At 51.9% G+C, this 25,807-nt stretch overlaps 1 protein-coding gene across 3 annotated transcripts in view; it reads right to left on the bottom strand.

The window, feature by feature from the left end:
* GALNT17 (polypeptide N-acetylgalactosaminyltransferase 17) overlaps positions 1-25,807 on the bottom strand; it is a 419,539-nt gene that overhangs the window by 86,154 nt on the left and 307,578 nt on the right. For all 3 annotated transcript variants that reach the window (XM_059154782.1, XM_059154780.1, XM_059154781.1), the window contains one exon: positions 20,293-20,410. In XM_059154782.1, coding sequence (XP_059010765.1) covers positions 20,293-20,410 — 118 coding nt within the window. The remainder of the gene's footprint in view (positions 1-20,292; positions 20,411-25,807) is intronic.

Genomic DNA, 25,807 nt, shown 5'->3' with positions numbered 1-25,807 from the left:
CCAGATTCGTCGTGCTCGGCCTGATCCTCCGGCTTAGGTATACGGGCCTCCCCCAGGGCCCGGAGCCCCAGGAACCCCCTTTCGTCTCTGTGCTGCTCTGTCCGGACCATTCTTGGCTGCTCTCTGCTCCCCTCCTTCCCCTTTAGGTCGGACTTCGTTTCCGCTCCTGACAGAGGTCCTCCCTGACCGCAGGTGTCCCCGGCCCGGCCTTTCGCACAGCACTCAACCCTCCCCCCCCCCCCCCCGTCATTTATCCCAACGCATTACTGTCTCTTTGTGGGTCATTAACACGGATCCCTCAACCAGACCATCAGCTCCGCGCCGGGGGAGACCCTCGGCACCCTGAGCCGGCGCACAGCACACACTTAGCACTTGCTAGACTGACCGAACTCTAGGCATTTCCCTCGGATTCTGTTCACCTGGAGCTGCAAGCTACAGAAGTTCTAGAAAGTTTGTCGAGGCACCTCACTTCTGCAGATGTATGTCCCAGGATCTTCCGCCTTAAATCTACTAAATTAAAAAAAAAGAATAAATAGGCTCCAAACGAACCAAAAGTCCTGCTGGAAACAAGAAAATTACACCCACGGCAGATAAGAGACGCGATAAACACAGCTGCAGGGACTCGACGTGTGCGAGACCCACACGCACGCTCCGTGTCACCCAGGCCCGTGCCCGCCGAGGGGAGCCCGTGGTGAGCCGCGGACTGTGAAGGACACAGTCTGCTGCTTCCGGGGAGTCGGCCGGTGTTTCTCAGACCGACAAGCCCCTTCCAGAATGTGGAGTTGCTCCTGCCTTCTGAAGCACAAAACTACGTCTCCCTCCGAGTAAGAAACGCAGCTGCGGTACCGTGCGCAGGGGACCGTGCGGAAAGGGGAGTTCAGGCCAAACACCAAGGGGCCTGGGGGCAAAACACGGCAGTGGTCCGGCAGCGCTGGTGCCTGCAATGGAGACAGTCTTCACCGTGGCCACCGGGAGACCACTTCTGGTCTCCTGACTTCGGCCGTCAATCCCTGGGGCTGGCATCCCTTGGTTTGTAGCTGCAGCACTCCAGAAGCTTCCTGGGTAGCCACACAGTGTTCTTCTCCCTGTGTCTGTGTGATCCCTCAACCAGAACGGCAATCTCACAGGATTGGGGCGAGCCCGAAGACCCTACTTCCACATAAATTCACATTCACAGGTCCCGGGAGTTAGGAGTTAGGGGTTGGGGGGGAGACGCAATCCCTCTGCTAACACACTACACCTTGTCTGAATTCCTGATGCGCGGAAGAGATAATAACATGACCGCTGTTATTTTAAGCCATCAGTGTGGGGCTATTGGTCACACGCCTAGAATGTGAACATCCACCAGTTCTCTGGAACCCATCTGCCTCTTCCGTCGTCTGGTTCTCCAGAGCCTGTGCCTGGCGCACTCTCCGGCCCGGGCGCAGCTCTCCTCCACGTCGACAACCGTCCTGCAGTCGCGGCTGCTGGTTCTTCGGGCGGCCGAGCGTCCTCGGAGGGACCCCACCCCGCCGAGCAGGCTTCCAGCCCGTGCCTGTGCTCCTGGACGCTGGCAGGCCACCCTCATTGGTCCCAGCCCCACGGCATGCCTCTGGGGCGACTCTCTCTTGAGAATGTCCTCAAGAAGGAGCTCCAAATGGATCACAACCATTCCAAGCCCGAAGAACTGGCTGATTTTCCGGGTGAGGGAAAAAGGAGAACTTCGGGGGAAACGGAAAATGACAGGTCTTCACTGGACGTGCCCGTGTCTTTGGCGTCTCTGACACCAACAGAACGGACCTTCACGGTTTCCTACATGGCTCTCCTTGTAGGGGGGACGGAGTCTAAACACAAGTTTTGGAAAACACGTGAGGTCCTAATTCTTTCTCTTCCCGTCACATCGAGCAAACGCGGAGTTATATTTCTAAGCTCGAGTATTTTAAAATTTATGGAGTTGTCGAATGCACAATATATTTCCCATTTAGATTTTCTAAAGAAGAGAGAATTAATTACAAAACAGGCAAATGGGAAGCGGTTTCATACTCTGTGAGATAGAGAGTGGTTCCGTGAGGCCGTCACCGGAAGGTCCTTACACAGCAGCCTGCAGACGAATGGACAGCCGCTTCGACATCGAGGGTCACCGTTGACAAATCCATCTGCCATGTTTCCACGGACACTTCTCTTCCCCAGACTGAGTCATCTGAACAAGAACCTCCACAATAACACAAGTCATTCACAGACCCAGCTTTCGTGCTGAGCCTGACTGTGCGTAATCCTTAGGAGATGCTCTTCCAGGACAAATGGTTTCAATTAGGGACAGCCTGCCGCGCAACATTTCCAGACCCAGAATATGATAAAGAGAGGGCCGAGACACATTCATGCTTGAATGTGGATTCCTCAGTGGGGACTGCAGCCAAGGGAGGGGTCCCCGTGAGGGTGGCCAGCTCAGCCAGCCCACCTGAGCAGCGTGCTGTAGAATCATGAAGAAGCCAGCCCAGGGGTCCGGGGCCCGCCTGTCTCGGGTTCCCCTCCAGGACTTCTCTCTGCATCGCGTACCCCATCAGCCATCATTCCTTCCTCTGCTCATCCCAGAACTGCAGTTCTCTGGCTGTAGCCTCCAGCCCCGATTCCTGTCCCTCCTCCCAACCTCCTCGCTTTCAGGATTACTCAGACTCTCTTCCCACTGCCCACTTCCCTGGCTATGGAAGCGTCCAGATTTCCAGGCACAAGCAGCCTCGGTCCCACAGACCCCCAAGCAACTGCTGCCTGGCATCTTATCAAAGGAAAAAAGGGATAAAACACTGATAGTTCCCAGACAGGCTGTTCTCCAGTAAGCCCAAGGACAGATGTCAAGGATAGATAAAATGGATTTGCCCAAAAGGCTATCCACAGGACAGTGAATATCTGACAGACCCCCAAATGGTCAGCCACTTTCCCGTCAAAGCTCTGAAATGTTAGCATTCGCGGTGGTGGTCTCTCAAGCCTGAGTGTATCGTGGTGCCCATGTATTTGCAGATATCCACCCCACCATGGGATCCAGACCCGAACACACTGGCTCAGGACCCTTGAGGCTCTCCCCTGTGGCATGGCATTCGACAAGCCCACATGGTACAGAGAACAAAACAGGGACATCCCAAACAGGATAAGGGCAGTCTGATTCGCACCCCCTCTTCTGTGGAAGTGATAGGAAATGGCGACAAACACATCGGGCCAGGACGCCACTTTCCGGTCCCCTGCCCCAGAGACACAGGGCTATAACTCACCCACATCACCGAGTCTCCCAACTGGAGAGGAGGGTGTAAATTCAGGTTCACATTTATAGAGAATCAAATTATTGCTCTATTCCCAGGGAGATGAATGAGAGTGACAGACTTTTCGGAGTTGTAAAAATAGATGGATGCTTCCTATAAAATAACTCACAGACGCCTACAATAATTTACAATAGATCTGGCAGGCTGTGAGCAGGCAAGTGAATTCCAGACAGAACACCACACCGTTTTCCAGTGGCAGAGTAAATGGTTTGGCTATTATGATAATACATTTCAACACGGCAAATAGATCTCCCCTTAATAGAAATACATTAGACACTATTTATAAAAATATCAACATCGCGGTTCTGTTTCTTGAACTATAACTTAGACATAAATATAACACAATTTATGGATGGGAAAATCCAATTTCATGCTGTTTCAAACACATTTTTGTTTATTATCTAACTACCCTTCTCTATATACGAGATGGCGCATTACATGAAATAGGTGTATGGGCCTGAGATCTATCTGTGTGTCTACATCGGAATTATGAACATCGCATCTACTACAAATGGAATTACTCTATGATCTGTCTTCTGTACGAGCACCTACTCTGTGATGACACCGTGCGTCATTTGCAGTTTGCACAGCTACCCGGAGGCTGAGGTGTCCAGGATGCATGAGGACACCAGGTAGCAGATGAGCAAAGCCCTAGGGGGCTTTAGAGTCAGGCAGACTGGGATCGAGTCCTGGCTCTTCTGTTGATTAGCTCCAAGATCTCTGACAAATCACTTGGCTTCTGCCAATCCTCATATCATCTGTAAAATGGAATCGATGGTGACTGATTCACAGGACTGCCAGGAGGACTGAATAATCTTTTGTTTTATAAAGTGTTGAGCACAATGTTCGTGCCAGTCAACAGTAGATGTTATTTTGACGTGCCTCCCTCTCCTGTGTCAATTTATTTATTTATTTTTTTAAAAAATTTATTTATTTATTTGACACAGAGAGAGAGATCACAAGGAGGCAGAGGCAGGCAGAGGAAGAGGAGGAAGCAGGCTCCATCCCAGGACCCTGAGATCATGACCTGAGCCGAAGGGAGAGGCTTAACCCATTGAGCCACCCAAGCGCCCCACCGGTGTCAATTTAATGGCAGCTGTGGGAACCATCCTCGAACTCACTATGCACTTGCTTCTCTTCTCAAGCACCCAGTCTAGACTGTGAGGGCAAAAGTACCACACGAAGAAAGACACAAACAGGCCTGCGAGCTCTTCTCCCTTCTGTTCCCTGCTCCCTCCACGCACTGATGACGGCCATGCGCTCTTCCCACTTTTTAGAGCTCTGGGGGCCGTTTGAGCCCCTCTAGGGGCTATTTCTCCTCCCTGGCTTAGTTTCGGTATGTGATAATTTAATTTAGCTTTGACAATCAACCGCATGCTTTGGGGGAGAGAGGGATTATTTTATTCTTATGCCTGGCAGTTCTTGATTTTTTCCCCCAATGTTTTAGCAACAACAACAACAACAACAACAATAATTACTGAGGCTCCACCTGATCAGATCCAGAAGCTAAGCCACAATGAAGGGCTGAGAGATGAAGCCCTGGAGCCAGCGTGAGTCTGCTCGTCACTCTCCCTACGCCTCTCGCACTCTCTCTCTCAAATAAAATCTCTTCTGGGTGATGGGTTTTAAGAAGGACATGTGTTGTGATGAGCACTAGGTGTTTTACACAACTCATGAGTCGTTGAACACTACATCAGAAGCTAATGAGGGACTGCATGTTGACTAATTGAACATAATAATTAAAATAAAATAAAATAAAACAAAACGGGAGGTCAGAAGTAGACATAAAAAGTGTTTGGTGCAGAAGGTACATGCTATAGTGAGTGCTGTGAAGTGTATAAATCTGGTGATTCACAGACCTGTACCCCTGGGGCTAATAATACATGATATGTTAATAAAAAATAAAAAATGTAAAAAAAGAAATCAAAGTGAATAAAGTTGGATACATTTAAAAAGAAATATTTGTGTACATTGCTATGACCTATGGTACTGCCCAAATTTCCCATGGATGTTTACGGCAGTTTTATTCATAACTGTCAAAACTTGGAAGCAACCAAGAGGTGTCTCAGTAGGTAAATGGATAAGTAAATTGTGGTACATCAGGACAAGGGACTCTTATGCAGCTGCACCATGAAGCCATGTAAAGATGAGTAGAGTAGAAAGCCTGGATGCATATTGCTGAGGGAGAGACACCAATCTGAAAAGGCGATACAGTGCGCCAATCCAACTACATGACGTTCTGAAAAAGGAACGACCATGAAACAAAGTAAAAAGATCAGTGGTTGCTTGGGGTTGGGGTGAAGGATGAACAGGGAGAGAACAAAGAGGGTTTTCAGGACAACGAAAATACTCTGTCGGGTGCTGACTGATGGGTACACGTCAGTGTGCATTTGTCCAAACCCGTAAGACATACACCAAGAGTAAACAGTAACTTCGGGTACCAATGACAGATCAGCACAGGCTCACCCAGTGTAACAAATGTACCACTCTGGTCCGGGATGCGGGTAGTGGGAGAGGCTCTATGTGGGGGGGCAGTGGGGTACGGAAAATCTCTGTACTCTTCTGTCAGTTTTACTCTGAACCTAAAATTGCTCTAAGAAATTTTTTAAAGCCAAAACTTTAGGTTACATGATTTTAATCACCTGACTTGTAAACTCCAACAGGGAGAAGAAAGTGAGCTTCATTGTCCACTGCTACATAGCTCTAACATCCTGTATCAAGAACGTGATATAACCGTACAGAGAAAATCACTTCAAATGACTGAATCATAGTGCGATGACTACCTAGCTGCAGCGGAATTCATCTTGAGGATAAGACAGACCACACGGAAGTATTAGATCTCATTAACTAGGTAGTCAGCATCCTTACTTTGGGACCATTATTTGCACAGTTGTAAAATCATGCAAAGAAGAAATTCTGTTGTAGGAACCTAGTCTTTCAGTAAAAGATAAGTATAAAATCAAAGAAGTAAAAATCCTGTAATCACAAACTCAAAACAGAAATGTTAGTGTGCAATAATGATATGCATTTATCTGTCCACAAAGCTCAATATGACCTAGCTTTGCTAGTGAAAAAGCAACATAGGGACAATCCAAGAGCAACAGGCACCCTGACTGAAGAGACTTTGGTCTCTGAAGTTTAACTGTTTCCCATCAGAAGGAACTAGGACTTCTTGGAGAAATGGCTGATCCTAAGTCAGGGATAGGAAATACACAAATGAGACCAAAACCTCTTATGACAGAAAGCAAGAAAGCTCTGTGAAGTGGGTATTCAAATCTCTTGCTACTTCTTTATTCCTGACTTTTAGGATTTATCATATATAACTGGGATGAAGTTCCTTGGTCAGACATACACACGGAATATTTTCCCCAGCGTGTTGATGTGCTTACACAGTTTTAACGCTATACTTTGATTAGCTGAAATTTTAAATTTTGATGAAGTCTCTTGTGTCCATTCTGAAACAGTCCTGCCTACCTCAGTATATGCTCTTACATTTTCCGTAGGGGCTTTATGGATCGAAGACCTACAGGTAAAAGCTAGAACCCATAAAGCTTCTAGAAGAAAACAGGAAAAGATGGATAGACAAGCCATATACTGGAGAAAAATATTCATAGTAGGTATCTATGAAAATAGTATCCAGTATACACATCATGAATCTCTAAAAGTCAACAACAAAATCACACAGTATTTTAAAAATGGGCAAAAGTCGATTAAGGCGGGCATGTGACATGATGAACACACCGGTTGTTATAGGCAACTGATAAATTGTTGAATACTACATCTGAAACTAATGATGTACTGTATGTTGGCTAATTGCATTTAAATTAAAAAAAAAAAAACAAGATATACAGATTATCCAAAAAGCGCAAGAAAAGGTACTCAGTGTCATCGGCCATGAAGGAAATAGAAATTGAAACAACACAGAGGTACCACTTCAAACCTACAAGATTTGTTAAAAGAAATACTGACCATCCCAAATACAGGTAAAGACACCAGACCCCTGGGACTCTCCCAATGCCGGCGAGAGAAGAAAAGGTTACTTTGGAGACCCATTTGATGGTTTCTTAAAAAATTAAACATACGTCTTCCCCATGTTCTAGCTATTCGATCTCAAGGTATTTACCCAAGAGAAACCAAAACATATGTCCAAAAATGACTTTTCCATGAATACTCCTAACAGTCGCAAACTGGAAAGCACCCAAGTATTCCTTCCGCAGGAAAATGAATGAACAGATCTATCCTACACTCACACAGTAGCGCGTCTCAGCAGTAAGAAAGGAGGAGCCGCTGACACACAGCGAGGAGGAGGAACGCGGAACACGCCACTTGTGCCGGAAGAGTGAAGTATCTGGGACATGATTCCCTTTATGTGAAGCTCTAAGGCAGAAACAAGTCATCAGAAATCAGAAAATGCTTGTCTGGAAAGGGTGGAGTGCGGTAGTGGCGGGAAAGGATAGCAGAGGGGCCGAGAGGGAGTTTTCAGGCGACAGAAAGGTTCACGTCGTGTTGGGAGGTGACGATGGGGATGCGTATAACCGGAATCGGTCACACTGAAGACCAAAACCCTGTGTCCTTTACGGTACTGAATAATACCTCAACAAAAACTCTTACAGAGCAGGCAAACGAATCGATAATGACTGTCACGGATTTAGACACATAAAATACCCATTTCCAAAAAAACCTGTGAGTCCATAATATTACTAGGGGGAAAGACCTCACTGGTCATCTCTGGAGGTGGCCATGGCAACAATTCGTGTTTGGATGAAAGGAAAGAATTAAGCATTTATCCCGCCTTCCCCGCTTGAACTGTATTTCAGAGTATCCACATAGTTGATGAGGGGAAGTTCCCTTCTAATAGGTGAGTTCCAGCTTATAAATGCAGAATTAATGTAGAGCTCAAAAATCACCATTTCATAGGCCTTAATGAAATAATGGATCCAGGCAATGATCATTGGTGGCTGCGAAATCCTTCAGGGCAAGGTTGATGAGGAACTTCTGTAATGGACGAGTCTGGCTGACAACACATGAACCCGCTGCGGAAACTTACCCTCATGAAGCGTGAAACACCAGATGCTGCGTGTCTCCTGACGGGATGTGACAGGAGGTGTGCAGCCGACCGGATGTACTCTCGCTGGGAAGGACAGACGGGAAGGTGGGAGGGAAGAAGGAAGGGAGCCAAGTCCAGTAAACGTCCGGGTCTGATTACAGTAGACCCAGGAGACTCATTACAGTGGCTCTTCTCCCTTGTCCCCAGGGGATATAGTCCAAGATCTTCCGTAGGTGCCTGAAATTGCAGATTGTACTGAACCCTGGATAGACTGTGTTTTTGTTCTATGCAAACATACCTATGAAGAGGTTTAATTTAAAAATTAGGCACAGTTAAGAGATTAACAAGAATAACTACTCATAAAATTGAACAATTATCATACCCTGTACTAAAGCTATGTAAGCATGGTCTCTCTCTTTCTCAAAATATCTGACTGTCCTGCACTCGTCCTTCCTTCCTGTGATGACGTGAGATCTAAGATGCCCACGTGATGAGATAACGTGAGACGAGTGGTGCAGGGCACGGTGACGTAGCGTCAGGCTGCTACGGACCTCCTGAGGGCAGTAAGTCAGGAGGATCACCTCCTTCTGGACCACTGTGGACCGTGAGTAGAGGAATCCCTAGGAAGTGCCACTGCAGATAAGGGGGGGGCTACAGCCCAGCACAGAGAGCATGAGTAGAAGGGATGCACCAAAGACATCAAGAAGAAGCAATCCGCTCAGAATCCAGATTGTGCAAAACTTCACTGGACAATGACTCGGGGTCTTCAACAACGAATGGCGTGAGAATAGTAACGGTGGGGGATGTTACAGATCAAAAGGCATTTAAGAAACCCATGAGCCAAACACGATGTGTGGATGATGTTTGGATCCTTCTTTGAAGAAAGCAACTGTACATGCGTGTGCGTGCGTGTGCGTGTGCGCGTGCCCAAGTATGGACAGCGAGATCGCACAGAATTTTGAGAAATGTTTTTGAGAAACATGGTCTGGGTATTGAATTTTACCAAGTGTAAGTGTATGTTGTGCCTACGCTGGAGAAAGCCTTTATACGTTGGCAACACGTCCTACAGTTTTTACAGCTGGACGGCAGGCCGTCTGGGGATGTGCTTTTGGAATGCTGAGGGGTCGTAGCTGGAGAACACGTAGTAAAATGCTGATGTTTGTTGAGACTAACGATTAGTACATTTGGATTCCTTAGACTGTTCCGTTTTGGTGTATGTTTCAAATTCTCCATAATAAAATGTTGGATTAAAATACAAGAAATTAACATAAAATGGGATGACTGAATTCTTCATTCTCCGAAAAGTGAGAGGGGGAGAAATGGCAAGAGACAAAGTAATCAAAGCCCTCGTGCACTCAGGGTGGGATTCCCAGGCCACCCGAAGTCAGCGCTCACGAGTTTTGGGATCTCTGTGGAGGCCATTTTATTCCGCGACTGACGTCACACACCGGCCGTCCGTGGAAGGTCTCTTGAGCAAGATTTGTGTGGTGTGGGGGTCTGTGTGTGTGTGTGTGTGTGTGTGCGTGCGTGTGCACACGTTTGTGTTTTTTCACACATTCTACATATATGAGTTTATTCTGTCTTTAAGGGGAGGGCAATACCTTTCAATAAAGAGAGCAAAATGGCCCTGCTATCTAATGCCACGAACAGTTCAAATTAACTTCCTCTTGCTCTTTCCATGTCCTACAAAGCACCATTCTGCCCTTTGGTGAGAACATTCCTTAGCAGTGAGGGCTAGAAAAGGAAGGTGTCACTGCGGGTTTTCAGTCTCCACAGGTGGGTGGCTCATCAGCTGCTGTTCTGATGGGGACTTTGGGGGAACCTCACCCTCTCCTTTCGGGAAGTGTCATAGAAACGAATAGAACACAGTGGGGCTGGACGGGCAGCCAGGAAACTCACATACTTGCGTGCAACTGAAGCAGGAAGCAGAGCTATCAAAATTCTAAACATATTTTAAAAAACTAAAATCTTTTCCCAAAAATAAGCAGCAAAAGAGATGAAGTGTTCTCGGTTAAAAAAAAAAATCTTTTCAAGTGTCTGTTGGCCATCTGTATGTCTTCTTTGGAAAACGTCCATTCAGGTCCTCTGCTTATTTTTAATCAGATTATTTGCTTTTTTGGTATTGAGTTGTCTGAGCTCTTTATAGGCTGTGGATGGCAGCCTCTACTGGGCACGTCATCGGACAATAGCTCCTCCCATTCAGTAGGCAACGACACGGGTGACTGGACGGTAGGACGCTGAGTGAAAGGTCAGAGAAACACAAACACCATATGATTTCATGCAAATGTAGAATTTATAAAACAAAACAAACAAAAATAAAAAAAGAGACAAACAAAAACCAAGACTCTCAGACACAGAGGACAGCCTGGTGGTTGCCCGAGGGAAGGCGAGTGGCGGGGCAGACGGAATAGACACAGGGGAGTAAAGTGCATGTTAATTATATTTTGATTAAACAGTAATAACAATAATGCTAGTTTCCTAACTCTTCCATAGGCCGCTGGCTCGAACCATAAAAGGAGTCCCCATGCCCTCGCTCGCTGAAGTCACTCCGAGCCCTCGGCACCAGAGTCCGGCGGAGCCCGAGTGGACGAGTGAACACCCAGCCCTTGCCCTGGAACCCTCCGCCTCCTCGCGCTCCTGGCTGGGACTCCGTCCTACTCCTGTCTTCTCTCTGACATCCCACTGCCAGGTCACAGGGAACTGCTACTCCTCGGCCCCAGTGTTTTTGAAATGGAGCTCCTCGAGTCCCCTACACCCTCCTCCGTGCCAGCGCTCACTAAGCGAGCCTGCCCAGCGGCTGGGGAAGTCAGGACGCTTCCTTCCCACCCACTCCGCATTCCTTCCTCATGTCCAGTCACCGGGCAGGGGCTGGTAAGTCACCCCCGAATGGCGCTCGTCTCCACCCCTCCTCTCCGCGCCTCCTGAAGGACCCACGTCGCGCACCCACCTATGCTCCTCTCTCCGCTGCCGCGAGCTCACTCTCTTGGCTTCGCTCTTACTCTGGCCCACTTCTTCTCAGCCCCTGTCCGTCGCTCCTCTCACACCTGAAATGGTGCCTTCTCCGGACTTCTGTCTTGTCCTTTCTCCCCTTTCTCTACACAACCTCTTCCCTCTCAAGACTTCAGGTATCATCTATGGACCAAAGATGCCGCAGCCTACTTCAGGCCTGGGCCTCTCTCCTCCGCTCAGTCCCTACACAGCCAACTGCGGGCTGGATACACTTGGGTGTTTCAGAGACTGAACCTTCTCCCAAACGTCCTCCAGTGGTTTCCTTACCTCAGAGCAGCACCAGCTTCGCTCAGTTGCTCAAGCTACTAATGTGCCAGTTGGCCTTGACCTCCCATTTCCCGCCGTTCCTTTCATTCGCTCAGTCTCCCTCATACACTGTCTCTCCGACTTCCTGAATCTGTCCATGTCTCTTCCACTGTCCCAACCACAGTGCACGTTCTCTCACTAAGGCTTCCCTCCTCGGAGTCTCCTCAGCTTTATTACCCACTTTCCATGTGGTAGTCGTAATGATCCTTGATTTTTAAAAAAAGGAAAAGCCAGATAACCTCACTTCCCTTAAAACTCTTCAAAGGAGCTTGGTGATGGGTACATAGGACTACACACACACACACACACACACACACACACACACATCCGTGGGTGTGTATAATATATTATCTATATATACATACACGTATGTGTATATATATACATATACATATATATATATATCTTTTATTTTTCAAAGTGTGCACAGTGTTCCTTAGGGAAAAGCCAAGTTCTTGTTTACAAGTCCTCCATAACCCAAGCCCCAACCACATCCAACCTGTTTCCCTCTTCCTTTCTCTGTTCCAGACATCTAGAACTCTTGCAGTTTCCAGAATATTTCCCTCTCAGAATTCCAATCCTTTGCACATACCATTCTCTCTGCCTGAAATACTTCTCTCTGTTGAGGCAGTTTATTGAGATATGACTGACATACAACAAGCTGTCCTCATTTAACGCATACACCTTGATGAGTTTGAGGATATGCACACACCTGTGGGACCATCACCACAGGCCTTGCCTGAGCCATCAGTCAGGAAACAGAGATACAAGGCATCAAAACTGAAATGGAAGTAGTAAAAATTTCCCTATTTGCAGATGGCATGATTTTATATAGAAAAAATATAAAGACTCCGTCAAAAAACTGTGAGATCTAATCAATGAATTCAGTAAAGTTCCAGGATACAAAATTATATAAAAATCACTAGCATTGCTCTACACTAACAATGAGTTATCTGAAAAAAGAAATAAAGAAAATGATCCCATTTACAACAGCATCAAAACAATAAAATACTTAGGAATAAACTTAACCAAGGCAGTGAAAGATCTCTACTCTGAAAACTGTGAGACACTGATGAAGGAAACGAGTGAAGACACAGACAAATGAAAATATATCCCATGTTCATGGATTGAAAGAATTCGTACCGTTAAAATATTCATACTACCAGAAACCAGCTATAGATTCAGTGTAATATCTATCAAGATTCCCAGGGTATTTTTTGCAACAGTACAAAAAACAATTCTAAAATTTATATGAAACTACAAAAGGCCCCAAGTAGCCAAAGCCATCCCGAGAAGAAAATACAAAGAGAGAGCATCACGTTTCCTGATTTCAAGCTTTACTATAAAACCACAGCAATCAAATTGTGTGACAGAGGCATAAAAGCAGACAGACGATCTACGGAACAGACTGGGAGCCCAGAAATGAACCCAGAAATGAACCCCACATACACGATCAACTAGTACTGGACAGGGGAGGCAAGAGCACTCCAAAGAGAGAAGACAGTCTCTTAAACAAATGGTGCTGGGAAAATCAGATACTCACACGTAACAGAAAGAAACTAGACCCCTGCCTTACACCCCTCACAAAATTAATGCAAAATGGGTTAAAGACTTAAATGTAAGACCTGGAGCCGTGAAACTTCTAGAAGAAAACAGAAAAGAAGTTCCTTGACATGGGTCTTGGTGATGATTTCTTGGACATCGAAAGCACCAGCAACACCACAGGAAATGAACGAGTGGGACCGTATCTAACTAAAAGCTTCTGTATGGCAAAATAAACCATCAACAAAGTGAAAAGACAACTTAGGGATGGGAACAATATTTGCAAACTACATATCTCATGAGGGGTTAACCTCCAAATTTATGAAGAACTGACACGACTCAAAAGGAAAAAAGTCAGTAAGTAGGCAAACGACCTCAACAGACATGTCTCCGAAGAAGACACAGGAAAGGCCAACACGGACATGAAGTGACGATCCACATCACTAGTCCTTAGGGAAATGAAACCACAAGAACCGGTCACCTCATGCCCGTTAAAATGCTCATCACCAAGAAGACAAGAAAAAGGATCCCTTCTGCACCGCTGGTAGGAATGTAAATGAGTGAGCCCAGTAAGTAAAAGGATGGAGGGGCCCCAGAAAATGAAGAATCGAACTACCCAATGATCCGGCAGTTCCACTTTGGGGAAAATACCCAAAGGAAACGAAAATGCTAACTTCAGGAGATGTCTGCCCGTCCATGTTCATAGAGGCATTGCTTACAATAGCCAGGACACGGAAATCACCCAAGTATTCATCAACAGGTAACCAAATCACATACACATAATGGAATATTGTTCAGCCATGAAAAATGAGGAAATCCTGCCATTTGTGGCAACATGAGAGCATTAAATGCCTTGAGAGCAGGATGTGACGCAGGTCAGAGAAAGGCAAATGTTGCATGATCTCACTGGTATGCAAAATCTAAAAACAAACAAGCTCTAAGGACAAAAGATCAGATTTGTGGTCAGCCGAGGCAGGGACCGGGGAGGAGGAGAAAGCAGGTGAAGGTACGAACTTCCACGGACAGAGGTGCGTGCATTAGGGAGGTCACGTACAGCATGGGACCACCGTTAATGCTGCTCTAGGATTTGTATGAAAGTTGTTAAGGGAGTAAATCCCCAGAGCTCTCATCACAAGGGATTTTTTTTTCACTTTCTCATTATAGGAGATGCTAACTAAACTTGCCGCAGTCATCCTGTCACGATATGTATAATTCTAACGCTGCACAACTTAAGTTTACACAGGGATGCGTGTCAGTTATATCTCAATAAAACAATCAATAAAAAAGCACAACACAAGATCCACCCTGTTGGCAGAGGTGGAAGTACACAGGGGATCGCTAGGACTTACTCGTGTCATCGAACTGTAGCTTCCTGGAACAGCCTTACTCCCACACTCCACACCCACACCTTCTCTGCCTATTTAAATTCACTTTATTTTTAAAGCCTGAAACATCATTCCCTTAGGGAGGCTCTTCCCAGCTCCCCAGGCTAAGTCATATTCCCTTGTCAGATTCTCCCACAGCCTCCTCCAAGCCTGTCTTTTCAGACTGATCACACTCGTAGTTACGGAACGGTTTTTGTGCCTGACCATAAATTTCATGGAAGCAGAAGCTATGTCAGTCACTGTGGTGCCCCAGTGACATCCTGCTAGAGCACAGAAGGCACTCAACATGCCCCCTTTCTATTCAAAAGCATTCCAGGCTTTTGGAACTGCTGGCCACCTATAACATATGCATCTTGATCAAAGACCATTACGTGAAACCCCAAGGCCAACCCTATCCCCAAATGACCTGGAGCTTCCCCCTGAATGTGATCACAGACATACTCGAATCCTGCACAAGGAAGATTTTCACACGGCCAGACACCCATGCCTGTAGGGGAGGGAGAACCAAAGACTCATATAATCTAAAGAGCAGGGTAACTGAACAGAGCTGGTGGTCTGGTTTCTCTCCCCACCGTTTATCCAAATCACAACATCCACCAGATGGGAGAGACGAGCCCAACCATTCCAAATGGAAGATGAAAGTCACAGAAGCTTCTGGATATCAGAGCTCTGGATAGCAAGGGTCTCAGAGAGGGCAGGGGGACTTCTGACGGCAAAGAGGGGTGCTGGAAGACGCGTCCCGCATGGATGGAGAAGTGGCTGGGGTGGGGGGTCATGACACCAGTCCCAGCTGGTCTTGACCCACAACATCCACCTTCTCCTGCCCTCAGACATTAGCACTCGTTGTCCTCAGACTTTCGGACGCAGCCTGGGACCGTCTGTACATCAGCTCCCAGTTCTCAGGCCTTCAGAGTTGGGCTGAATTATACCACCAGCTTCACAGAGACAAGAGGCAAGGTGGGAAGAAAAACTGAGAGTTTCGCCCACACTGAGACCAGCGTGAGTGGGACGTTCCACGTTCATGTGGGGGGCTGGGGCTTGGTGACCCCAGACAGCCTGTAACTGCTCAATGACCCTGTAAAGGAGGCCACTCTTCAGATCTGCTGCCGTCATTCCTGATCTGGCTCAGGAACAGTGAGGGTAGCCTGGGTAGGTTGGGGAACCCTGCAGGCTTCCAGGGTCATGGACTCGAGTGTCCCGGGCTGGGCAAGACGGCAGGGATGCCACCCTGGGGCCCGCCTGGGTCATGAGAATGGCATCCAAACACCTTAAGAAAACGGTGTGGCCCAGGGACACCAGGCACTATGCAAACAGCCGCTGCAGCAGCCAGATCAAACTCTGCCATTTATGCACATACTGTCACTCTGAGCAAATTCAAACACGCACACCCTTTGCCCGTCGTCGCGCAGGATGACATGAGTCTGAAACTCAGCAGCCACTGTCGTGGAGCTGCGCCGAGGGGAAGGTCCCGGGGCTCGAGTGGGCAAGAGGGTTACCACCTGGTGCCTCCCCACGCCCTCAAGTTTGCAGACCTGCGTCTCGCATCATCGGTCTCACAAATAGTTACTAAAACGTGCACACGCGGTCCTGAGGTACCTGATCACGCCAAGAGGTTTTCTGAGAGTCTGAGGGCCTCATAACGTCCTTCTCTTGTCCGTCTTTAGGCACATCTGCCTGACAGGATTCGGCAGACCTGGTGCCACCCTTTTCTACAAGGCTCCAGAAAAGACAGCGTCGCTTCTCCCTGGAGAAGTTGCTAGACTAGAGAGGTCTGAAGGCATGTGATTTTACCCCACCCCAGATAGAGTAATCTATCTGGTCTGCTCTCCTTGGAGAATTTTTTTCCTCTCTTCCCATTAGGACACGTTACAATGATACGCCTTTTAACAGTTTCTGATTAATGTCAGTCAGAACAAGATGAAACCTCTCATTTCTGATCTCATTTATTTTCTCAGTCCTGACGAGCCCAACTCCCCACGCCCGCACGCACTGTTCTGGTCACAGGGAAGCTGCCTTTCACCCGAGCAACGGCCCAGGAGTCAACCCCGCTGGTGTTTTTCCCCAAACCACAGTAAGACTTTGCATTCTTATTCTTGTGACACATCTTTACTCACTGAGGATGGAAATAAAAAGTAACAAAAAATGTCAAAAATGAGTTAGAAAGACTGCAGATGGATTCGTTTCTTGGTGAAAAAAATCCACAAAGATAGTGTTCTCATATTAGAATCTCCCTACATAACTAAAACATTTGATTTGGGGTCATTTCTTCTTTTAAAAAAAGGTTTTATTTAGTTGAGAGAGAGAGAGAGAGAGCGCGCGAGCATGGGTGGGGGGAAGGGCAGAGGGAGTGGGAGAAGCAGACCCCCCAGTGAGCAGGGAGCCCCACGTTGGGCTCGATCTCAGGACCCTGGATCATGACCTGAGCTGAAGGCAGATGCTTAACCCACTGAGCACCCAAGCACCCCAATTGTGCATAATTTCTTATAGGTTAGTTTGCATAACTGTATATGTGGACGCTATATGAAAATTGTGTGTATGTGTGTGTGTGTATTAAACAAAGTTCTGGGTTTTTTCAAGCAGTGGGGATGGCTTTCTTGACAATGTATTTATTATTCATCTAACGCGTCCTCTGAGTGGCACGAAACAGCACAGAATGAAAGAACCAACCCAGTTGTAACATGTGGATTCCTTCACACAGAGGGAGCCCCGTCATCAGAAACCCTGCAGTCCCCTGGTCCGTACACCTGCCCGTGAAGGTCATGAGGAAGGTGGGTGCTGACACCGAGGGGACCCGGGCTGTGTGGGCCGGGCAGAGGGAGAAGAGCCCCGTGGGCCTGCGGTGGCTGTGAGCGACACCCCAGGAAGGCCCTGAAAGCCGTGGATCCTCACCTGACCTGCTCCCTGAGGAAAGGTGTGTCCTTGCCAGGAGGCAGGCTGAGGCCGGGCTGCAGACCGGTGGCTCTCAAGCCTGGGTGTGCGACAGAATCACCCGGGACGCTTGTTAAAATACAAGTCACGGAACCGCAGCCCAGAGCATCCGATTCAGTAGGTGGGAAACGGGGCCCGAGAGTCTGCGTTGTGACCAGTTCGCTGAAGAGGCTGATGTGGCTGGTCAGGGACTGGCCGCTGACCCGTCGGAAGCTCCCACAGCCGGGAGCGGAAGGGAAGCCGGGGCCGGGGCCGGGGTCGGTGTCCCTGAACCGCCCGCTCTGGCCGGCTCGAAAGGCCCCTGCGCAGCAGAACGCGCTAGGCTCCGGGCCGGCCGGTGGCACACGGGCCGTGCTCTGCCAGGCTCTGCTTCGGGACGGAAGCCGATGGGGCCCCGGCCCCCCTTCATGCAGGGGCCGCCACACAGGACCGTCACCCCCATCCGCACCGGGCCCGGCGGCGCTCCACGCACAGACCGCAGCAGGATCCCAGACGCGGCAAAGCAAGCGTCCTAGCGAGTGCGGAGAGACTGACGTCTCAGCGAGCCTTGGCGCTGGATTCTGCCATCGCGGCCTCCGTCTTCCCTGGAACCCAGTGGGCAACGGCAGCCGAATCTGGGAGCCTCTCGTGACCCTGTAGCCCGGGACCCGACCGGTGCCCCTGGCTCCACGGAGCAGAGCGCCGCCGTCATGCGGTCCCCTCCTCTGTGGTGACGTCTTACTCCTCACGGGCTTCCTTCTAACAGCAGACAGAGACCTCCAAGTCTCTCTGCTCTGAACAAACAGAACGTCCCTCTGTCCACACGGGGCTTCCGTGAGCTGCTCCCCTCTCAGGCGGCTGCCCGGAGCGCTCACAGGCACCCACAGACGTTCCCTCGGGCATGAATGTAGTAACGGGCACCCAAGGAGCCCGGGCCGAGCGCGGCTCTACACGCTTGGGACACAGAGGGGAACACGTCAAAGATCTGGGCCCTGAAAGCTTGCGATCCGTGGGGGCAGGGTGGAGAAAACCAACACTCACAATAACTACGTGGGTTCTGTGGCGTGCCGGAGGTCAGGAGAGCTCGGAGAAAAGAGAAGGCAGCAGAACAGCACAAGGACCCAAACGGAGGAGAGAGCGATGTGGGGACCAAGTTACAGGCCAAGTTCAATACGCTGGGTCCAGACCTCCTTCTGTTCAATTCCAAACGGATGAACGACACGTATCTTCACTATAATAACATACGCACGGCTTTTTTAATTACGGGGCTTTACAAAGAAACCCTATGCAAATCCCATCCAGGAAAGAGCCGGGCCTGACACTGAGAGCAGCAGAAGGGCCGGCCGTCCTCGGAAGGGAGCGACGTGAGGAGGCGGGGGCCGGCCTCCCTGTCCCCTTCCGCTCGTGCGGCCCTGAGGGCCATCGCAGGCACGATGCCTCTCATTCCACAATGGGGCTCAAGGGTCAAAGAGGGGCTGACGGAAGGGACGGAGCAGCGAGGGAGGGATCCACGAGCGAGACAGGACGCCAAAGCAGCAGCCTTGCTTAGGGAGGGCGATCGGCACTGGGGGTCGGCCGGAGCGGACAGAAACAAGGCGTGGCGGAGGGAGGCAAAAGAAATTCAGTGAATTTTAACCCTACAGCTGTGTCCTGAGTGGCTTCCAACAAGCCTGGGGCTCGGGAATGCAAAGGTTCAGGAAAAAGGGCAGCGGACACAGAGGCCCCAGCTGGGGGTCTCCCCAGCACCCACCCTTTGTGGTGTGGACAAGACGTACCAGTGAAGTGCTTACTGGGTCTTCAAGGCACTCCCCTGCCCCCGCGCCAACTCCTGGCTATGGTTAATTTATCTCAACTCTATAACAACGAGGTTGGGATGCATCAATGTGGCCGACTTGCGTTTTCTTCTACCCCGACATTCATGTCTTCAAACAAAATCTTAAGCAGAACACAGGACAACGGACCCCTGGACAACACGGGGGCTTAGGGCGCTGACCATCTGTGTGCAGTCAGAAATCCACGTGTAACTCTTGACTTTCCAAAAACTCAACTACTCCGAGCCCACGGCTGCGGACCAGAAGCCTCAGCGATACCGTAAAGAGCCGATGAGCGCGTATTTTCTGTGTGTATCACGTACTGTGTTCTTACGGTCGAGTAAGCTAGAGAAAAACACGTGATTAAGGAGACCATAAGGCAGAGAAAATACATTTAGGACACTGTCCGTTCTGCATGTGACTGAACCCGTGCAGTTCAAGCCCGCGGGGAGGGTCAGCCACCTACACGCCCTCTAACGGTGACGCCGACCCGGGCTGAGGGCCCAGCGAGACGACCGTCCTGCGGCTTCATCCTTCCCCGTCCCCGTCCGCCTTCTTGGAAGCATTTCTAAAGGAAGGGTCCCACAGGTAGGGTCCTTCTCGCTTCCGGCCTCTTAACGATTCCCTGATGCACACAAATCGCCACAACGCAGACCGTGGAAATACGACGGAGATGCGCTACTGTGAAGAACACATTACGGAAAGAAGAAAAGCTGGACAAAGCTGGGTGGAAATGGGAACCGAACTCCCTGGCTCAGGGAATTCAGTGTGGGTCACCGAAGCATGAAACATGGTTCAACCTATGCCGAAGGGAAAGCCCAGAGTCCCCCTGCCTAAAGAGGGTGACAAGCCACCGGCACATTTTCAGGAATGGGGACGGGTGACTGCTTCTGCCGCTCGCCAGCTAAGGAAACTTTAAATACACATGAAGGATGACCAGGCGGCTCGGCTCACAGACGAGCACAGAGCAGGAGGCAGGGATGCTGCGCACAAACCTTGATTCCGAGCTCGATGTTTTCTCCCCCGTACACATCCATCCCAGGGTCCAGCAGACCGATTTCCCCGAAGAACTTCCTGTTGACCACGAAGGAGCAGCCAATCATGGCGGGCGTCCTGCGGGGGAGAGGAGAGGTTAGAGTCGCTGATGGACCTACGTCTCCGCCGCGGGAGGAAGAAAATCCGCCGTCTGCAGCCCCCGCGGGCCGTGCGGAGTCAGAGAGACGAGCACTGAATGTTCTCGTCTAGAAGAGCCGGACTCAGAGAAACGGAGGAGGAGGCTGGCTACCGGGGCTTTGGGGCCGGGGGCCGGGGGATGCTGGTCGCGGGGTCTGAATGTACAGTGTGAAGGTCCGTGCGCTCTGGAGGTCACGTGCACAGCAAGGTCACCATCACCAGGAGACCGCACCCCGTTCTTCAAGCTGGGAGACCAGCTCCTAAACGCCTTCAGTTCCCAGGAAAGACCATTATGTGAGGGAAGGTGTTAGCGGCGCGCGGCGGCGGCCGTCACACGGCGTAGGAAACGTCGCAAGTCAACAGGTTACACCCACTTGCCAATTATCAATTTTTAAAAAATTATTTAATTATCAATTTTTTTTTTTTAAAAAAAGGAGGAGCCGGGGCGCCTGGGTGGCTCAGTGGGTTAAAGCCTCTGCCTTCGGCTCAGGTCATGATCTCAGGGTCTTGGGATCAAGCCCCGCATCGGGCTCTCTGCTCCGCAGGGAGCCTGCTTCCTCCTCTGTCTCTGCCTGTCTCTCTGCCTGCTTGTGATCTCTGTCTGTCGAATAAACAAATAAAATCTAAAAAAAAAAAAAAAAAGGAGGAGCCAAAGCCACTAAGGGGACATGCCGCAGCCCCTCGGCAGGCCCCACCCCGACAGGTGCGGAGTTTCACTCTGGCCCATCGAGGCACGTCCCGAAGTTCCCATCTCGTGCCCGCACACGCTCCCGGGGCATCTAGCGGTAGCCGGGCTTCTGGGAGCTTACACGGGACGGTCTCCTGTGACCCGTGGGGTCTGCAAACACGGGCCGGTTCTCATGGCACGTCCGGCAACAGCCGTGTGATGCGATGAGCCTCCAGGACAGTCGCAGAGAAGCGCAGACGTGAGGACCGAGACGGGAGACGACTCATCCAGGAGACCTGCAGCGCCTGGGGACACACCGCCCCAGCCTGCCACGGAGGGTGCCGCGCGGGAAAGACAAGTCCTGGCAGCGGGTGCCCGCGTGGCCCAGTGCGTCAAGCGTCTGCCTGCGGCTCGGGTCGTGACCCCAGGATTGAGCCCCGCGTCGGGCTCCCTGCTCAGCTGCTCGGTGGGAAGACTGCTTCTCCCTCTGCCTGCCGCCCCCCGCCACTCCCCTGCTCTCACACAGAAACTTAAAATAATTATAAGAACCGGCAGGGTGGCCTGCAACCAGTGAGTCCAGAGACAACAACGAACACTTCAGTCTTGGATACGTGAAGCCGTGATGATCTCTTCCAGCCGCACGCGGGCCACGCGCACAAGTTGGCTCAGTGAACACCGGGGGCAAAACCCCCCCGAAGCAAAGCCTCAAGGACGAACCCGCCTGAACCTGAAGCCCGGCCGTGTGCATTTCTGAGGAGGGACAGCAGCCGAGTCAGACCAAGGCCGCGGAAATTGGGCGCCCTGAGTCGCCGGGGCGGGGGGGCTCAGCACCCCCAGACTCCGGTCCACTCAGCGCTCCCGAGAAGGCTTCCTGCAGGAGCCCGTGCCCCAGCTGCCGACGGCCAGAAATGCCAGTGAGATGCTCTCTGGGGAGAAGAGACGGAAGCCAGGGACACCCGCCTCGGGCCTGCGGGAAGCGGTTCATGGGGTGAAACTCCCTCGAGCTGCACCGTGACCCTCCACGTCAGAGCCTCGTCAGCTCCTGATCTGGAGTCCTCGGCCCCACGCAGGAGGGAGCGGAGGGACACACTGGAAACAGCCGTGCCCGGCGCTGACGGCAGCAGTCTGAACACCGGCGCTGCCACAGAGACCCACACTTGCATGATGTTAACGGAATGTTCTGGATACCGAGTATCGCTGTGCAGAGAAGCGCACAGAGCAGGGCTCAACGAAGACGGCTCCCCGGCCCTGTCGCTGGGAAGCCCACCCGTAGTGTTTTCTCCAGAAATCCCGTACAGTCACAGCCCCGGACACAGGGGGGCGGCCCTCCACAGGAGTCGCCCGGGCCACACCAGGGAGGGGAGGCTGACCCTAGCACGGAAAAGCACGGTGTGAGCCCACCACCTCCCACCCCCGGCCCAGCCTCGACCAACGGAACCAGGAATGAGCATCAGACCCAAACTGGGTCAAGCGAATCCTGTTTTTCCTGAAACACGGAGTTGGGAGGATTCTGGAAGCGAGAGCCACATGGCGTCCTTCATCTGTAGGGCTCAGGGCGCCATTTTGGGGAGGCTACCTCGGCCCCGTGTGCAAGGGCACGATTGTGCCAAGGAAGGAAGCAGGTGCACGGTGCTGGGGGGAGGCCGTGGTGAGGGGCAGCCGGGTGACCGGGCCTCTCATCAGCTGACAGGCCCAGCTCTGCCTCTGCCCCCCGAGGTCACGCAGGAGCCCCCGAGTCTTGGTGTTCTCTCCTTGACTGAAACCGGTGCAATACGTCTCTGTTCTTCGCAAGCGGTGATGAGAACACGCGCTCCCTCCTCGTGCTCGGGGGAGGGACGGTGCGGCCTCACACAGCCGGCGGAGCCAACGGCAGGGGAGCGTCATTCTGGGGGAGCTCGGCACCGGGGCCCGGCCAGCCTCGGGAGGGGACAGGGACGTGTGGAGGAGGGGACGGGGCAGCACAAGGAGCACCTCGGTTTTCTGGAGGGCCAGTGCTGAGCCCCTCCGGAAAGGTGCGCCGGAACCATCCCGACAGCCCATGCTCAGCACCCGGGAATTCCCCACAGTGACATTTGCGCGTGGTTAAGGTCCTGCCCCAGACACTGTGCTTTCCAGCCCCTCTCGGGCAAGCGAGGCTGAGGCCGTCCGATGGCAGGGGCAGATGGCAGGGGCAGGCCGCACACACTCTCGGAGGGGTGGCTGGGATGAAGGGTGTTTCCCGGAGACTGGCTCGGGGCCCATCCGCACCAGCATCTCCAGGACGGCCTGGAGAAAACGCAGCCTCCTGACTGCGGCCCAGAACCACGCAACCAGGTTTCCGGGGACCGGGCTCGGGAACTTGGGTCTGGACCAGCAGATCCGTCCTGCGGAGGCATCTGCCCTCCACGGGCCAGGTGCCCGAGGGCAGAGAAGGTCCCCCCGGGAGCTGGGGCCTTGCTGGCCCAGAGCAGGCTGCCTACCGGGGACAAACGAGGGGAAGTAACAGAGCCGGGGACGGCCCCTGGGGCTCCGCGATGTCTCAGGGACACACTGGCTCAGCTGACCGGAACCCAGGACAGCAGGGAGGTCCTGCAACTCAGGCCGGCCGGGGTGGGGGGGTGGGGGGGGGCGTGGAGGAGGAGACATGGGAGAGGAGGGGAGGGACGGGGAGGAAGGGTGGAGGCTGAAGGGGACGGGAGAGCAGGGGCGGGGCTTCGGAGCACGAAGCTTTCCCCGTCAAGGAGGGCGGACCGGCTGCCTGCTCCTTCCAGACCCCTCTGGGATCGCCCTTCGGGAAGCATCCGGGCCTGTCAAGCGGCGTGGTATTCCAGCAGAACTGGCTGGATCGGGGTGAGGTTTTTGCCTGCAGTGGCGAGCAGACGAATTCACAGCAGGAGCCGCCCCGGGTCCTCCCTGTGCTGGTCAGTCTAGCACATTCAACTGGGTTCCCTCCCGGGAGCCCTCGGACTCTTCAGCACGGCACGGAGCGGTCCCCTAGGGCCCCTCACCAGAACAGGCCACAGGACGGAGGACGCGGGACAAACTGGTGACCATTCCTGTCGGTGGCCTGCGAGAAGGTCCCCTAAAGGCCGCAGCAAACCCTGGCCACAGTGTCAAGAAGGAGGAACGCACCGTTCCGTGTCTCGGCTCTCTCTTGAGGTGGCCCCTGACAGGGACAGTAGCAAAGAGAGGCCGGCACCGGCCTGGAGACTGGCCCCGGGAGGGGCCTTCCTGCTGAACCCTGAACACAAGAGCAGGGCTCCGCGGCCCCAGGGTCCCGGAGGCGGCCGTGCAGAACCGGGGAATGCGGAGACTGAACTAAAGCACGGGTCCCCCCCGCCGCCCCGGCTAGGCCAGCCAGCAGTTCTGCTGGTCAGGGGAAGACGGCTTCGCCTTCTGGAACTATCCGCCCCGACTGGTGAGGAGCCTCTCTGCTCGGGGAGGAGTGGGTCTCCGGCACGACCAGCCGGCTTGCCCTGACGGCCACACAGAGGGGACAGGGTTGGCCAGACCCGGCCTCAGCCAGGCACTGGCCCCCGCTTCCCGGCCAGTCTCCCCACCCCCTGCCCTGCCGCCGGCTCCTGGGACTGCTGAGACCCTGGAACGGGAGCCTACAGCCTCGTTCCTCAAACCGCACGGCAGTTAGCACCGTTACTGCAAACATTTCCATTCAGAAGCATTCAAAAACGATGATCATATTAAGGGATCTGCCAAAGTCTAATAGCTCTATTACAGAGGAGAAGGAAAGAAATTAAAAATGATCACTTTTATTGTTTCTGTTTCGCAGGATATATGCGACGCGCACCGCAGCCCAGCTGGGGGGAGACGCAGGAGAATCTCCACCACCGGGAGAACCTTCCCCGTGTCCAGGCTTCCTCACCTCGGAGTGCCAACGGGCCCGTGTGGGGTCTAGGTACCCCCCAAACTCTTCACGGGCTCCCCACCCTCTCCTCAGTGAGGGACAGGCTCCCCCTCAGCACCTTCCTGGCCGTGTCGCCCCGGGATTCCGCGGCGGCTCTGGGCTGTGGTTGTTCAGAAAGCCCGTCCCAATCTATGCCTGTCCCCCTTCTTCTGAAACGTCGTCCCCGAGACCGCCTCCATCTACGCGAATCCTACCCAACCTTCAAAACACCTTTCTTTCTGGAAAAAAATATTAATTTTTATGGTACGAAAAACTGCGATACCTACCCTAAAGAAAATACGCCTTAAAACAAATCTCATCGCTTCGTGACCGAGAGCGCCGCGTCCCCATCCCCACGGCCCATCTTTGCAGCTCGGTTCCTTAAGCCCGGGGGCCACAGTCTAGTCACTCACCGGGACCCCGACTGGCCCCGCACTTCCCTTCCCTCCCCAGTGTAAAGCCACAACGGCTGTTGCAAGGATGTCCCGGTTCCTTCCCCTTTTGTCGTCCTCGGTTGGCAAACCCTCACGCAGACCCTGCCTACCCACAGCTGGAACTCCCGCTGACGGAGTTAGAGACGCAGGTCACCACCCCGTGGGCTGGTCTTGCTTTCAACGCAGGGCTGTGAGCCTCCGGGTCTCCATGCTGCCCTTCCTTCCTTACAGGGCCCGAGTCACTCCTCCCCGCAGACCTAGAGGCCCTGCCACACCTCCTCCTCCCTCTCCAGCTCTCCACAGACAACCCTGCTTCCTGCTCCCCTGGAAGGCGGCAAACAGAATCGAATGTCCCC

Source organism: Mustela lutreola, chromosome 17 (genome assembly GCF_030435805.1).
Source record: "Mustela lutreola isolate mMusLut2 chromosome 17, mMusLut2.pri, whole genome shotgun sequence".
Lineage (NCBI taxonomy): Eukaryota > Metazoa > Chordata > Mammalia > Carnivora > Mustelidae > Mustela > Mustela lutreola.
This window is presented reverse-complemented; position numbering and strand designations above follow the sequence as displayed.